At 47.8% G+C, this 16,061-nt stretch overlaps 1 protein-coding gene across 1 annotated transcript in view; it reads left to right on the top strand.

Moving 5' to 3' along the window:
* The window catches only part of LOC142701489 (gastrula zinc finger protein XlCGF66.1-like), a gene marked incomplete at its 3' end in the record, with an annotated part of 55,001 nt that extends 39,993 nt beyond the window's left edge, over positions 1-15,008 (top strand). Inside the window, exons 2-5 of the mRNA XM_075848145.1 lie at positions 13,531-13,632; positions 13,782-14,166; positions 14,633-14,800; positions 14,885-15,008. Coding sequence (XP_075704260.1) covers positions 13,972-14,166; positions 14,633-14,800; positions 14,885-15,008 — 487 coding nt within the window. The remainder of the gene's footprint in view (positions 1-13,530; positions 13,633-13,781; positions 14,167-14,632; positions 14,801-14,884) is intronic.
* Between the last annotated feature and the right edge of the window lie 1,053 nt (positions 15,009-16,061).

Raw genomic sequence — 16,061 nt, forward strand, 5'->3', positions numbered from 1 at the left:
ATCTACAGGGAGCAGTGTGTGTGGTAATATATACAGGGAGCAGTGTGTGTGTGTGGTAATATCTACAGGGAGCAGTGTGTGGTAATATCTACAGGGAGCAGTGTGTGTGGTAATATCTACAGGGAGCAGTGTGTGTGGTAATATCTACAGGGAGCAGTGTGTGTGGTAATATCTACAGGGAGCAGTGTGTGTGGTAATATCTACAGGGGGCAGTGTGTGTGGTAATATATACAGGGAGCAGTGTGTGTGTGGTAATATCTACAGGGTGCAGTGTGTGTGGTAATATTTACAGGGAGCAGTGTGTGTGGTAATATCTACAGGGAGCAGTGTGTGGTAATATGTGCAGCGAGCAGTGTGTGTGGTAATATCTACAGGGAGCAGTGTATGGTAATATCTACAGGGAGCAGTGTGTGGTAATATCTACAGGGAGCAGTGTATTGGAATATGTACAGGGAGCAGTGTGTGTGGTAATATCTACAGGGAGCAGTGTGTGTGGTAATATCTACAGGGAGCAGTGTGTGTGGTAATATCTACAGGGAGCAGTGTGTGGTAATATCTACAGGGAGCAGTGTGTGGTAATATGTACAGGGAGCAGTGTGTGGTAATATCTACAGGGAGCAGTGTGTGTGGTAATAGCTACAGGGAGCAGTGTGTGGTAATATCTACAGGCAGCAGTGTGTGGTAATATCTACAGGGAGCAGCGTGTGTGGTAATATCTACAGGGAGCAGTGTGTGGTAATATCTACAGGGAGCAGTGTGTGTGGTAATATCTACAGGGAGCAGTGTGTGTGATAATATCTACAGGGAGCAGTGTGTGTGGTAATATCTACAGGGAGCAGTGTGTGTGGTAATATATACAGGGAGCAGTGTGTGGTAATATCTACAGGGAGCAGTGTGTATGTGGTAATATCTACAGGGAGCAGTGTGTCTGTGGTAATATATACAGGGAGGTGTGTGTGGTAATATCTACAGGGAGCAGTGTGTGGTAATATCTACAGGGAGCAGTGTGTGTTTTAATATCTACAGGGAGCAGTGTGTGTGGTAATATCTACAGGGAGCAGTGTGTGTGGTAATATCTACAGGGAGCAGTGTGTGTGGTAATATCTACAGGGGGCAGTGTGTGTGGTAATATATACAGGGAGCAGTGTGTGTGTGGTAATATCTACAGGGTGCAGTGTGTGTGGTAATATTTACAGGGAGCAGTGTGTGTGGTAATATCTACAGGGAGCAGTGTGTGGTAATATGTGCAGCGAGCAGTGTGTGTGGTAATATCTACAGGGAGCAGTGTGTGGTAATATCTACAGGGAGCAGTGTGTGTGGTAATATATACAGGGAGCAGTGTGTGGTAATATCTACAGGGAGCAGTGTGTGTGGTAATATCTACAGGGAGCAGTGTGTGTGGTAATATATACAGGGAGCAGTGTGTGGTAATATCTACAGGGAGCAGTGTGTATGTGGTAATATCTACAGGGAGCAGTGTGTCTGTGGTAATATATACAGGGAGGTGTGTGTGGTAATATCTACAGGGAGCAGTGTGTGGTAATATCTACAGGGAGCAGTGTGTGTGGTAATATCTACAGGGAGCAGTGTGTGTGGTAATATCTACAGCGAGCAGTGTGTGTGTGTGGTAATATCTACAGGGAACAGTGTGTGGTAATATCTACAGGGAGCAGTGTGTGTGGTAATATCTACAGGGAGCAGTGTGTGTGGTAATATCTACAGGGAGCAGCGTGTGTGGTAATATCTACAGGGAGCAGTGTGTGTGGTAATATATACAGGGGGCAGTGTGTGGTAATATCTACAGGGAGCAGTGTGTGGTAATATCTACAGGGAGCAGTGTGTGTGGTAATATCTACAGCGAGCAGTGTGTGGTAATATCTACAGGGAGCAGTGTGTGTGGTAATATCTACAGGGAGCAGTGTGTGTGGTAATATCTACAGGGAGCAGTGTGTGGTAATATCTACAGGGGGCAGTGTGTGTGGTAATATCTACAGGGAGCAGTGTGTGTGTGGTAATATCTACAGGGAGCAGTGTGTGTGGTAATATCTACAGGGAGCAGTGTGTGTGGTAATATCTACAGGGAGCAGTGTGTGTGGTAATATCTACAGGGAGCTGTGTGTGTGGTAATATCTACAGGGAGCAGTGTGTGTGGTAATATCTACAGGGAGCAGTGTGTAGTAATATCTACAGGGAGCAGTGTGTGTGGTAATATCTACAGGGAGCAGTGTGTGTGGTAATATCTACAGGGAGCAGTGTGTGTGGTAATATCTACAGGGGGCAGTGTGTGTGGTAATATCTACAGGGAGCAGTGTGTGTGTGGTAATATCTACAGGGAGCAGTGTGTGTGGTAATATCTACAGGGAGCAGTGTGTGTGGTAATATCTACAGGGAGCAGTGTGTGTGGTAATATCTACAGGGAGCAGTGTGTGTGGTAATATCTACAGGGAGCAGTGTGTGGTAATATCTACAGGGAGCAGTGTGTGGTAATATCTACAGGGAGCAGTGTGTGGTAATATCTACAGGGAGCAGTGTGTGTGGTAATATCTACAGGGAGCAGTGTGTGGTAATATGTACAGCGAGCAGTGTGTGTGGTAATAGCTACAGGGAGCAGTGTATGGTAATATCTACAGGGAGCAGTGTGTGGTAATATCTACAGGGAGCAGTGTGTTGTAATATGTACAGGGAGCAGTGTGTGTGGTAATATCTACAGGGAGCAGTGTGTGGTAATATCTACAGGGAGCAGTGTGTGGTAATATGTACAGGGAGCAGTGTGTGGTAATATCTACAGGGAGCAGTGTGTGTTGTAATAGCTACAGGGAGCAGTGTGTGGTAATATCTACAGGGAGCAGTGTGTGTGGTAATATCTACAGGGAGCAGTGTGTGTGGTAATATCTACAGGGAGCAGTGTGTGGTAATATCTACAGGGAGCAGTGTGTGTGGTAATATCTACAGGGAGCAGTGTGTGGTAATATCCACAGGCAGCAGTGTGTGGTAATATCTACAGGGAGCAGCGTGTGTGGTAATATCTACAGGGAGCAGCGTGTGTGGTAATATATACAGGGAGCAGTGTGTGTGTGGTAATATCTACAGGGAGCAGTGTGTGTGTGGTAATATCTACAGCGAGCAGTGTGTGTGTGTGTGGTAATATCTACAGGGAACAGTGTGTGGTAATATCTACAGGGAGCAGTGTGTGGTAATATCTACAGGGAGCAGTGTGTGTGGTAATATCTACAGCGAGCAGTGTGTGTGTGTGGTAATATCTACAGGGAACAGTGTGTGGTAATATCTACAGGGAGCAGTGTGTGTGGTAATATCTACAGGGAGCAGTGTGTGTGGTAATATCTACAGGGAGCAGTGTGTGTGGTAATATCTACAGGGAGCAGTGTGTGTGGTAATATATACAGGGGGCAGTGTGTGGTAATATCCACAGGGAGCAGTGTGTGTGGTAATATCTACAGGGAGCAGTGTGTGGTAATATCTACAGGGAGCAGTGTGTGTGGTAATATCTACAGTGAGCAGTGTGTGGTAATATCTACAGGGAGCAGTGTGTGTGGTAATATCTACAGGGAGCAGTGTGTGTGGTAATATCTACAGGGAGCAGTGTGTGGTAATATCTACAGGGGGCAGTGTGTGTGGTAATATCTACAGGGAGCAGTGTGTGTGTGGTAATATCTACAGGGAGCAGTGTGTGTGGTAATATCTACAGGGAGCAGTGTGTGTGGTAATATCTACAGGGAGCAGTGTGTGTGGTAATATCTACAGGGAGCAGTGTGTGTGGTAATATCTACAGGGAGCAGTGTGTAGTAATATCTACAGGGAGCAGTGTGTGTGGTAATATCTACAGGGAGCAGTGTGTGTGGTAATATCTACAGGGAGCAGTGTGTGTGGCAATATCTACAGGGGGCAGTGTGTGTGGTAATATCTACAGGGAGCAGTGTGTGTGTGGTAATATCTACAGGGAGCAGTGTGTGTGGTAATATCTACAGGGAGCAGTGTGTGTGGTAATATCTACAGGGAGCAGTGTGTGTGGTAATATCTACAGGGAGCAGTGTGTGTGGTAATATCTACAGGGAGCAGTGTGTGGTAATATCTACAGGGAGCAGTGTGTGGTAATATCTACAGGGAGCAGTGTGTGTGGTAATATCTACAGGGAGCAGTGTGTGGTAATATCTACAGGGAGCAGTGTGTGTGGTAATATCTACAGGGAGCAGTGTGTGTGGTAATATCTACAGGGAGCAGTGTGTGGTAATATCTACAGGGAGCAGTGTGTGTGGTAATATCTACAGGGAGCAGTGTGTGTGTGGTAATATCTACAGGGAGCAGTATGTGGTAATATCTACAGGGAGCAGTGTGTGTGTGGTAATATGTACAGGGAGCAGCGTGTGTGGTAATATCTACAGGGAGCAGTGTATGTGGTAATATCTACAGGGAGCAGTGTGTGGTAATATCTACAGGGAGCAGTGTGTGGTAATATCTACAGGGAGCAGTGTGTGTGGTAATATCTACAGGGAGCAGTGTGTGTGGTAATATCTACAGAGAGCAGGGTGTGGTAATATGTACAGGGAGCAGCGTGTGTGGTAATATCTACAGGGAGCAGCGTGTGTGGTAATATCTACAGAGAGCAGTGTGTGGTAATATCTACAGGGAGCAGTGTGTGTGTGGTAATATGTACAGGGAGCAGCGTGTGTGGTAATATCTACAGGGAGCAGTGTGGTAATATCTACAGGGAGCAGTGTGTGTGGTAATATCTACAGGGAGCAGTGTGTGTGGTAATATCTACAGGGAGCAGTGTGTGTGTGGTAATATCTACAGGGAGCAGTATGTGGTAATATCTACAGGGAGCAGTGTGTGTGTGGTAATATGTACAGGGAGCAGCGTGTGTGGTAATATCTACAGGGAGCAGTGTATGTGGTAATATCTACAGGGAGCAGTGTGTGGTAATATCTACAGGGAGCAGTGTGTGGTAATATCTACAGGGAGCAGTGTGTGTGGTAATATCTACAGGGAGCAGTGTGTGTGGTAATATCTACAGAGAGCAGGGTGTGGTAATATGTACAGGGAGCAGCGTGTGTGGTAATATCTACAGGGAGCAGCGTGTGTGGTAATATCTACAGGGAGCAGTGTGTGGTAATATCTACAGGGAGCAGTGTGTGTGGTAATATCTACAGGGAGCAGTGTGTGTGTGGTAATATCTACAGGGAGCAGTATGTGGTAATATCTACAGGGAGCAGTGTGTGTGTGGTAATATGTACAGGGAGCAGCGTGTGTGGTAATATCTACAGGGAGCAGTGTATGTGGTAATATCTACAGGGAGCAGTGTGTGGTAATATCTACAGGGAGCAGTGTGTGGTAATATCTACAGGGAGCAGTGTGTGTGGTAATATCTACAGGGAGCAGTGTGTGTGGTAATATCTACAGAGAGCAGGGTGTGGTAATATGTACAGGGAGCAGCGTGTGTGGTAATATCTACAGGGAGCAGCGTGTGTGGTAATATCTACAGAGAGCAGTGTGTGGTAATATCTACAGGGAGCAGTGTGTGTGTGGTAATATGTACAGGGAGCAGCGTGTGTGGTAATATCTACAGGGAGCAGTGTGGTAATATCTACAGGGAGCAGTGTGTGTGGTAATATCTACAGGGAGCAGTGTGTGTGGTAATATCTACAGGGAGCAGTGTGTGTGTGGTAATATCTACAGGGAGCAGTGTGTGGTAATATCTACAGGGAGCAGTGTGTGTGGTAATATCTACAGGGAGCAGTGTGTGGTAATATCTACAGGGAGCAGTGTGTGGTAATATCTACAGGGAGCAGTGTGTGTGGTAATATCTACAGGGAGCAGTGTGTGGTAATATCTACAGGGGGGCTGTGTGTGTGGTATCTACAGGGAGCAGTGTGTGTGGTAATATCTACAGGGAGCAGTGTGTGTGGTAATATCTACAGGGAGCAGTGTGTGTGGTAATATATACAGGGAGCAGTGTGTGGTAATATCTACAGGGAGCAGTGTGTGGTAATATCTATAGGGAGCAGTGTGTGGTAATATGTACAGGGAGCAGTGTGTGTGGTAATATCTACAGGGAGCAGTGTGTGGTAATATCTACAGGGAGCAGTGTGTGTGGTAATATGTACAGGGAGCAGTGTGTGGTAATATATACAGGGAGCAGTGTGTGTGGTAATATCTACAGGGAGCAGTGTGTGGTAATATATACAGGGAGCAGTGTGTGTGGTAATATATACAGGGTGCAGTGTGTGTGGTAATATCTACAGGGAGCAGTGTGTGTGGTAATATCTACAGGGAGCAGTGTGTGGTAATATCTACAGGGGGGCTGTGTGTGTGGTATCTACAGGGAGCAGTGTGTGTGGTAATATCTACAGGGAGCAGTGTGTGTGGTAATATCTACAGGGAGCAGTGTGTGTGGTAATATCTACAGGGAGCAGTGTGTGTGGTAATATCTACAGGGAGCAGTGTGTGGTAATATCTACAGGGAGCAGTGTGTGTGGTAATATCTACAGGGGGGGCTGTGAGTGGTAATATCTACAGGGAGCAGTGTGTGTGGTAATATCTACAGGGAGCAGTGTGTGGTAATATCTACAGGGAGCAGTGTGTGGTAATATCTACAGGGAGCAGTGTGTGGTAATATCTACAGGGAGCAGTGTGTGGTAATATCTACAGGGAGCAGTGTGTGTGGTAATATCTACAGGGGGCAATGTGTGTGGTAATATCTACAGGGAGCAGTGTGTGTGTGTGTGTGTGTGTGTGTGTGTGTGGTAATATCTACAGGGAGCAAAACCCCCCCACACTGTGCAAACACCGGAAATCTAAAACCCCCTCACACCGCGCAATCACCGGAAATATAAAACCCCTCACACCGCGCAATCACCGGAAATATAAAACCCCTCACACTGCGCAATCACCGGAAATATAAAACCCCCCCACACCGCGCAATCACCGGAAATATAAAACCCCTCACACCGCGCAATCACCGGAAATATAAACCCCTCACACCGCGCAATCACCGGAAATATAAACCCCTCACACCGCGCAATCACCGGGAATATAAACCCCTCACACCGCGCAATCACCGGAAATATAAAACCCCCTCACACCGCGCAATCACCGGAAATATAAAACCCCACACACCGCGCAATCACCGGAAATATAAAACCCCTCACACCGCGCAATCACCGGAAATATAAAACCCCTCACACCGCGCAATCACCGGAAATATAAACCCTTCACACCGCGCAATCACCGGAAAATATAAACCCCCCCCCACATCGCGCAATCACCGGAAATATAAAAGCCCTCACACCGCGCAATCACCGGAAATATAAAACCCCCTCACACCGCGCAATCACCGGAAATATAAAACCCCTCCCCACACCGCGCAATCACCGGAAATATAAAACCCCTCACACCGTGCAATCACCGGAGATATAAAACCCCCCACACAGCGCAATCACCGGAAATATAAACCCCTCACACCGCGCAATCACCGGAAATATAAACCCCCCCTCACACCGCGCAATCGCCGGAAATATAAACCCCTCACACCGCGCAATCACAGGAAATATAAACCCCCCCTTACACCGCGCAGTCACCGGAAATATAAAGCCCTCACACCGCGCAATCACCGGAAATATAAACCCCCCCTCACACCGCGCAATCACCGGAAATATAAACCCCCCCACACCACGCAATCACCGGAAATATAAAACCACACACACCGCGCAATCACCGGAAATATAAAACCCCTCACACCGCGCAATCGCCGGAAATATAAAACCCCTCACACCGCGCAATCACCGGAAATATAAACCCCTCACACCGCGCAATAACCCGAAATATAAAACCCCCCACACCGCGCAATCACCGGAAATATAAAACCCGTCACACCGCACAATCACCGGAAATATAAAACCCCCCACACCGCGCAATCACCGGAAATATAAACCCCTCACACCGCGCAATCACCGGAAATATAAAACCCCTCACACCGCGCAATCACCCGAAATATAAAACCCCTCACACCGCGCAATCACCGGAAATATAAAACCCTCCCCCACACCGCGCAATCACCGGAAATATAAACCCCTCACACCGCGCAATCACCGGAAATATAAACCTCTCACACCACGCAATCACCGGAAATATAAAACCCCTCACACCACGCAATCACCGGAAATATAAAACCCCTTCACACCGCGCAATCACCGGAAATATAAACCCCTCACACCGCGCAATCACCAGAAATATAAAACCCCTCACACCGCACAATCACCGGAAATATAAAACCCCTCACACCACACCGCGCAATCACCGGAAATATAAAACCCCTCACACCGCGCAATCACCGGAAATATAAAACCCCTCACACCGCGCAATCACCGGAAATATAAAACCCCTCACACTGCGCAATCACCGGAAATATAAAACCCCTCACACCGTGCAATCACAGGAAATATAAACCCCTCACACCGCGCAATCACCGGAAATATAAACCCCTCACACCGCGCAATCACCGGAAATATAAACCCCCTCACACCGCACAATCACCGGAAATATAAAACCCCTCACACCGCGCAATCACCGGAAATATAAACCCCTCACACCGCGCAATCACCGGAGATATAAACCCCTCACACCACGCAATCACCGGAAATATAAACCCCCCCCGACACCGTGCAATCACCGGAAATATAAACCCTTCACACCGCGCAATCACCGGAAATATAAACCCCCCCCCCCACATCGCGCAATCACCGGAAATATAAAAGCCCTCACACCGCGCAATCACCGGAAATATAATCCCCCCACACCGCGCAATCTCCGGAAATATAAAACCCCTCACACCGCGCACTCACAGGAAATATAAAACCCCCTCACACCGCGCAATCACCGGAAATATAAAACCCCCTCACACCGCGCAATCACAGGAAATATAAACCCCTCACACCGCGCAATCACCGGAAATATAAACCCCTCACGCCGCGCAATCACCGGAAATATAAAACCCCTCACACCGCGCAATCACCGGAAATATAAACCCCCCCCCAAATCGCACAATCATCGGAAATATAAAAGCCCTCACACCGCGCAATCACCGGAAATATAAACCCCCCCCCACACCGCGCAATCACCGGAAATATAAACCCCTCACACCGCGCAATCACCGAAAATATAAAACCCCCCGCACACCGCGCAATCACTGGAAATATAAAACCCCCCCACACACAGCGCAATCACCGGAAATATAAACCCCCCACACACCGCGGAATCACCGGAAACATAAACCCCTCACACCGCGCAATCACCGGAAATATAAAACTCCTCACACCGCACAATCACCGGAAATATAAACCCCCCACACACCGCGGAATCACCGGAAATATAAACCCCCCACACACCGCGGAATCACCGGAAATATAAACCCCTCACACCGCGCAATCACCGGAAATATAAAACACCTCACACCGCGCAATCACCGGAAATATAAAACTCCTCTCACCGCGCAATCACCGGAAATATAAACCCCTCACCGCGCAATCACCGGAAATATAAAACCCCTCACACCGCGCAATCACCGGAAATATAAACCCGTCACACCGCGCAATCACCGGAAATATAAACCCCTCACACCCCGCAATCACAGGAAATATAAACCTCCTCACACTGCACAATCACCGGAAATATAAAACCCCTAACACCGCGCAATCACCGGAAATATAAAACCCCTCACACCGTGCAATCACCGGAAATATAAAACTCCTCACACCGCGCAATCACCGGAAATATAAACCCCTCACACCGCGCAATCACCGGAAATATAAAACCCCCACACCGCGCAATCACCGGAAATATAAAACCCCTAACACCGCGCAATCACCGGAAATATAAAACCCCTCACACCGTGCAATCACCGGAAATATAAACCCCTCACACCGCGCAATCATCAGAAATATAAAACTCCTCTCACCGCGCAATCACCGGAAATATAAAACGTTCTGTCTCACAAAATAGCGACGCAAAACGGTTTTCTTTTTTGAACAAATTTTTCTTTACTTGTCGAAGATAAATCTCAAAATTTGGTGTCGTCGTAATCGTATTGACCCGGAGAATAAAGGTAACAAGTCATTTTCACCGCATGGTGAACGCCGCAAAAACTAAACCTAAAAATCAATAGGATTCACTGCGTTTTCCTCTATTCCAGCCCACAATTGTTTCCTCTTTCCCAGCACATTATAGGGGACAATAAAGGGGTTTTCCACGATCGGACAACTGATGACCTTCACCAGATAGGTCATCAGTATATGATCTGTGGGGGTCCGACACCCGGACTCCGCACCGATCATCTGCTCCAGCTGCCTCCGGGCACCAGAAGTCCATGCTGAAAGCAGATGCTCCGGTCACGGAATAGAGCGGTCGTGCTGCTGTGTTAAAGTGAATAGGAGCAGAGCATTTAGTTCTGCAGAACGGCCGCTGTGCAGTGGTCGGAGCCATTTGCTTCCGGCTCCAACTACTGCATACCGTTCAAAACATCCGGCAGCCGGAGCAGCTGATCTGTTCGGGGTCCGGGTGTCGGACCCCCACCATCATATACTGATGACCTATCCAGTGGAGGTCATCCGTTGTCTGATCGTGGAAAACCCCTTTTAAAATTACTTCACGTCCAGCACAAGACATGTTCTCATACGGCTATGCCAACGGAAAAACAAAAAAGTTCTGGCTTTTGGAAGGAGGGAGGAAAAATTTGAATTGGCTGCGTGTCCAAGGGGTTAAGTACATAAGAAGAGACAAACATTAATGAATGACAGACTGGTCCAGAGGGAGAGAGACCCTGCCCTCGTAGACTACTAGGGGAAGCACGGGAGAAATCTAGATGATGATGTGAGGAACAGATAAAATGAGAACAAAGAAGGTCTTGTGAGGACCGGAGATTATGTGTGGGGAGGTATCAGGAGATTAGGGCAGAGATGTATGGAGGGGATGGTTTGTTGACAGCCTTGCATGTCATTTTTAATATGTATAACTTAATTTAGTAGGTAATGGGTGGCCAGTGACCGCAGAGGTGGAATGAGGGGAGTGGTAGATTTACCCTTGCAGCAGAGTTGAGAATGGGTAGGAGGGGTGCAATAGTGTTAGATGGGAAGCCACAGAGAAGGGTGTTGGAGTAGTCTAGACAGTAGATGATGAGGACATATATACTAGCATGTTTGTCTGTTCGAGGAAAGACTGACTTCAAGAGGTTTTTGAGGTGGAGACAGCAAGAAGTGGTAAGCGCTTAGGCTGTGCTATTTGAAATTAAGGGTTATCCCAATGCAGCGGACCTGTGAGACCGGGAAATGTGTGGAGCCATTAACTGTGATTTGATAGTTCTGGTAAGGGGGTTGAGTGAAATGGGGAAAAGATGATTCCGTTTTCTCCATGTTAATCTTAAGGAAGTGGGAGGTGAAAGAGGAGATAACTGTTAGACACTCTAGATAGCAGGGAGGTAACATCAAGACCAGAGGTAAATTTGACCAAAGATTTAGATGGAGAAGAGTAAGGGATCCAGAACACTGAGACCCATAAGGGAGCGATAGTAAATCTTTAGTTGGTAAGGTATGAGGAGATCCAGGAGAGGGCCAAGTCTGTGATGTCAAGGGACTAGAGAATTTGTATCAGGAGGGTGTGATCGACTGTGCCGAAGGTGGTGGACAGGTCTAGAAGGAGGAGCACAGAGTAATGTAGAAGCAGAGGACAGGTCTAGAAGAAGGAGGAGCACAGAGTAATGTAGAAGCAGAGGACAGGTCTAGAAGAAGGAGGAGCACAGAGTAATGTAGAAGCAGAGGACAGGTCTAGAAGGAGGAGCACAGAGTAATGTAGAAGCAGAGGACAGGTCTAGAAGGAGAGGCACAGAGTAATGTAGAAGCAGAGGACCGGTCTAGAAGGAGGAGCACAGAGTAATGTAGAAGCAGAGGACAGGTCTAGAAGGAGAGGCACAGAGTAATGTAGAAGCAGAGGACAGGTCTAGAAGGAGGAGCACAGAGTAATGTAGAAGCAGAGGACAGGTCTAGAAGGAGAGGCACAGAGTAATGTAGAAGCAGAGGACAGGTCTAGAAGGAGGAGCACAGAGTAATGTAGAAGCAGAGGACAGGTCTAGAAGGAGGAGCACAGAGTAATGTAGAAGCAGAGGACAGGTCTAAAAGGAGGAGCACAGAGTAATGTAGAAGCAGAGGACAGGTCTAGAAGAAGGAGGAGCACAGAGTAATGTAGAAGCAGAGGACAGGTCTAGAAGGAGGAGCACACAGTAATGTAGAAGCAGAGGACAGGTCTAGAAGGAGGAGCACAGAGTAATGTAGAAGCAGAGGACAGGTCTAGAAGGAGGAGCACAGAGTAATGTAGAAGCAGAGGACAGGTCTAGAAGGAGGAGCACAGAGTAATGTAGAAGCAGAGGACAGGTCTAGAAGAAGGAGGAGCACAGAGTAATGTAGAAGCAGAGGACAGGTCTAGAAGAAGGAGCACAGAGTAATGTAGAAGCAGAGGACAGGTCTAGAAGGAGGAGCACAGAGCAATGTAGAAGCAGAGGACAGGTCTAGAAGGAGGAGCACAGAGTAATGTAGAAGCAGAGGACAGGTCTAGAAGGAGGAGCACAGAGTAATGTAGAAGCAGAGGACAGGTCTAGAAGGAGGAGCACAGAGTAATGTAGAAGCAGAGGACAGGTCTAGAAGGAGGAGCACAGAGTAATGTAGAAGCAGAGGACAGGTCTAGAAAGAGGAGCACAGAGTAATGTAGAAGCAGAGGACAGGTCTAGAAGGAGCACAGAATAATGAAGAAGTGGGGGAACAGGTTTAAAAGGAAAAGCACCAAGTAATGTAGACGATGGAGGACAGGTCACGCTTTACAGAAGTCTGTGTGTAAGATGTGACTGCTAAGTGATAAGATGATGCAGAGATCCTGCACACCCAGCACAATACATGCTGCTTCCTCACACTAAACTACCAGGACATACACACTGTATTGGTGGGACGTTCTGCGCATGCACACTGGTCTGGCGGGATCTTCTGCTCCTGCGCACTGGACTGGCGGCAACTTCCGCGCCTGCACACTGGTCTGGCGGGACCTTCCGCGCCTGCACACTGGTCTGGCGGGACCTTCCGCGCCTGCACACTGGTCTGGCGGGACCTTCCGCGCCTGCACACTGGTCTGGCGTGACCTTCCGCGCCTGCGCACTGGTCTGGCGGGACCTTCTGCGCCTGCGCACTGGTCTGGCGGGACCTTCCGCGCCTGCGCACTGGTCTGGCGGGACCTTCCGCGCCTGCCCGCTGGTCTGGCGGGACCTTCCGCGCCTGCCCGCTGGTCTGGCGGGACCTTCCGCGCCTGCCCACTGGTCTGGCGGGACCTTCCGCTCCTCCACACTGGTCTGGCGGGACCTTCCGCACATGCTCGCAGGACTGGCGGGACCTTCCGCACATGCTCGCAGGACTGGCGGGACCTTCTGCACATTCACACGTGACCGCCGGTTCCCATTAACCATGGTTAGTATCTGTCTTTCAGATGTGAATAAAGTTACTATCCGGTAAAATAATCTACAAGGAAAAGGGGAATACTATAATAATTAAGAATTTTAGATGTCTCTGAAGATCCAGGATCTCTGAGGTAACTTCTAATATCTGTAAAAACTTATATTAGGGGTGTATTCATTCATAAAGGGCATCTGTCACATTGACCACCCGTCTGATCTGTTGGCAGCAGATTATATAGCAGGAGGACCTGAGCAGATTGTGTCTCTACATTCTCTTCTATAGGAGTTACGGGAACCGCCTAACAAGGCCACCCAGAGGTGGAGCCGCATCTATCAGACATTCCTGGCATCTCCTGGGGAGAAATGTCCGTGTTGGGAATACCCCTTTATTCCATGTGGTGACGGCTCTGAGAAGATGTTTCTCTCAATGATCAATAAGTGAGGTTCTGTATGTCACACATGATGTCCCCTGTATGATTTCCATCTTCTCCTTTCTTCATAAAGACATCTGCAGTACTAGATCCTCCAGTTCCTCCAGTTTTCTCATCTTCTCCTCCACAACGTTCCTTCTGCTGAATGACCCACCAAGGATGGACAAGGACAGGAATGAGATGAGCAGAAGAATATTAGACTTCACCTTGGAGATCATCTACCTGTTGAGCGGAGAGGTAAACTTTTCTACATTATAGAACAAGTCCCACATAGGGAAGGGACAATACATAATAGGAAGAATCCAGTGTCCTGTATAACAACGTCCAGACCTTCCAAGTGACGTCAAGAAGCTGCAGATCAGCCACCGATATGGTCAGTTATGTGTCATGTCACCAATGCAGCAATAGTAATGTTGTAGAGCAATGAGAATGACCAGGAACCAGGAGGATCAGGATGACATCTATATAGAAACATAGGAGATGACGGCAGGAGGAGAGCACATGGTCCATCTAGTCCCCCCAATATTATTTCCTTTTTAGTTTTGGCCTCGTTCTATTTTCTCAATGTCTTTTTGTAGGAGAGGTCTCCAGTATTACAGATGTGCGGTCACTAGAGGTCTATACAGCGGGGTCACAATCTCCCTCTTTCTACTGAGGGGGGAATACTGTGTTCAGTTCTCTAAGTGTCTCTCTCCATACACAGGAGTACACAATAGTGAAGAAGACATCGGGTGACTGTACGACTCCCATCATCCATGAGTCAGGAGGATGGAGCAGTAGTCCCATCACAGAGCCTCCCCCTCACTCCCGGATACATGAGAAGAAGATCTTAGAACTGATCTGCAAGATGACGGAGCTGCTGACTGGAGAGGTGACACTGCTGGGAATGCTGGGAAATTCTACAGTAACAGCACTGGAGGTGTCTGGGTAATGACTGTATCATTGTGTGTGTCAGGTTCCTATAAGGTGTCAGGACGTCACTGTCTATCTCTCCATGGAGGAGTGGGAGTATCTAGAAGGACACAAGGATCTGTACGAGGAGGTCATGATGGAGGACTACCGGCCGCGCACATCACAAGGTGAGAAGAGACAGATATATATTGGCATTACTGTGGGCACAGGCTGGACTGGCGGTCATGTTGAGGCCTTAATACCGTCATGTGCAGCACATATACACGTGTGTACAATGACATGTAATGTAGGAGCTCCACAATTTCGGCTCCTTTTACATCACATTAGATCCCTGTGTTTCGTGCTGCCGGCTGCTCATAATTCTGCATTACAGGTCACATTACATTGTACAGCGCTGGCGGCCGTTCTGGATACAGGAGCCATGAAGACGGGCAGGACGCGCTGTCTCCTAATGCAGAGTTATGGGCAGCCGGCAGCGAGGACTATGGGCAGTCGTGCTGTAGTCAGAAGTAAACCTGGTAATACAAGTCATGTAGAAAGACGATTATCGGCACACTCCGGCAGTATAATAGTTTCCTATATAATGTCCGTATAATCGGAGGTTCTCTTTAATATTACAAGTTCTGGGCACTAGATTCTGGAGATGGGACGGTGATCCAGGGATTTATTCTGATTTCCAGATTTGGAGTCGGGGAGGAGTTTTCCCCTAATTAGACAATTGTCATCCACCTCATGGGGTTTTATCTTCCTCTGGATCAACACGGTCGGATTATAGGTTGGTCTTGATGGACTTGTGTCTTTCTTCATCCTTAGTAACTGTAACACAGAATGTATGGAGCTAAATTTACCTCTAATATAAAGTACAACGTGTTCTGAAAAAACAATCTCACAATGTCTTGGATAAGTAAAATCTTATTCCCACTTCTGATACGTCTCCACATGGCGTAAACACGGCGGAACGTCCAAAACTCATTTTTGGCGCGACGTGTAGATGAGATTTGTTAAAATCTCACCCTCATTGCTACTACTGTAATACGCTGCAGATTTTCTCGCAATTAAATACTTTGCAGAAAATCTGCATCTTATCAGCCCCGTGTGCACATACCCTTAAAGTAACACGTCAGATTTGAGAAATGGTTCTCTTAAACAGGTCAAAAATAGGCCATGGATTCCACTCCCAGAGGAGTCCCTGACATCACTGTCCATATATGGACAGAGAC

Source organism: Rhinoderma darwinii, unplaced genomic scaffold (assembly GCF_050947455.1).
Source record: "Rhinoderma darwinii isolate aRhiDar2 unplaced genomic scaffold, aRhiDar2.hap1 Scaffold_2095, whole genome shotgun sequence".
Classification (NCBI taxonomy): Eukaryota; Metazoa; Chordata; class Amphibia; order Anura; family Rhinodermatidae; genus Rhinoderma; species Rhinoderma darwinii.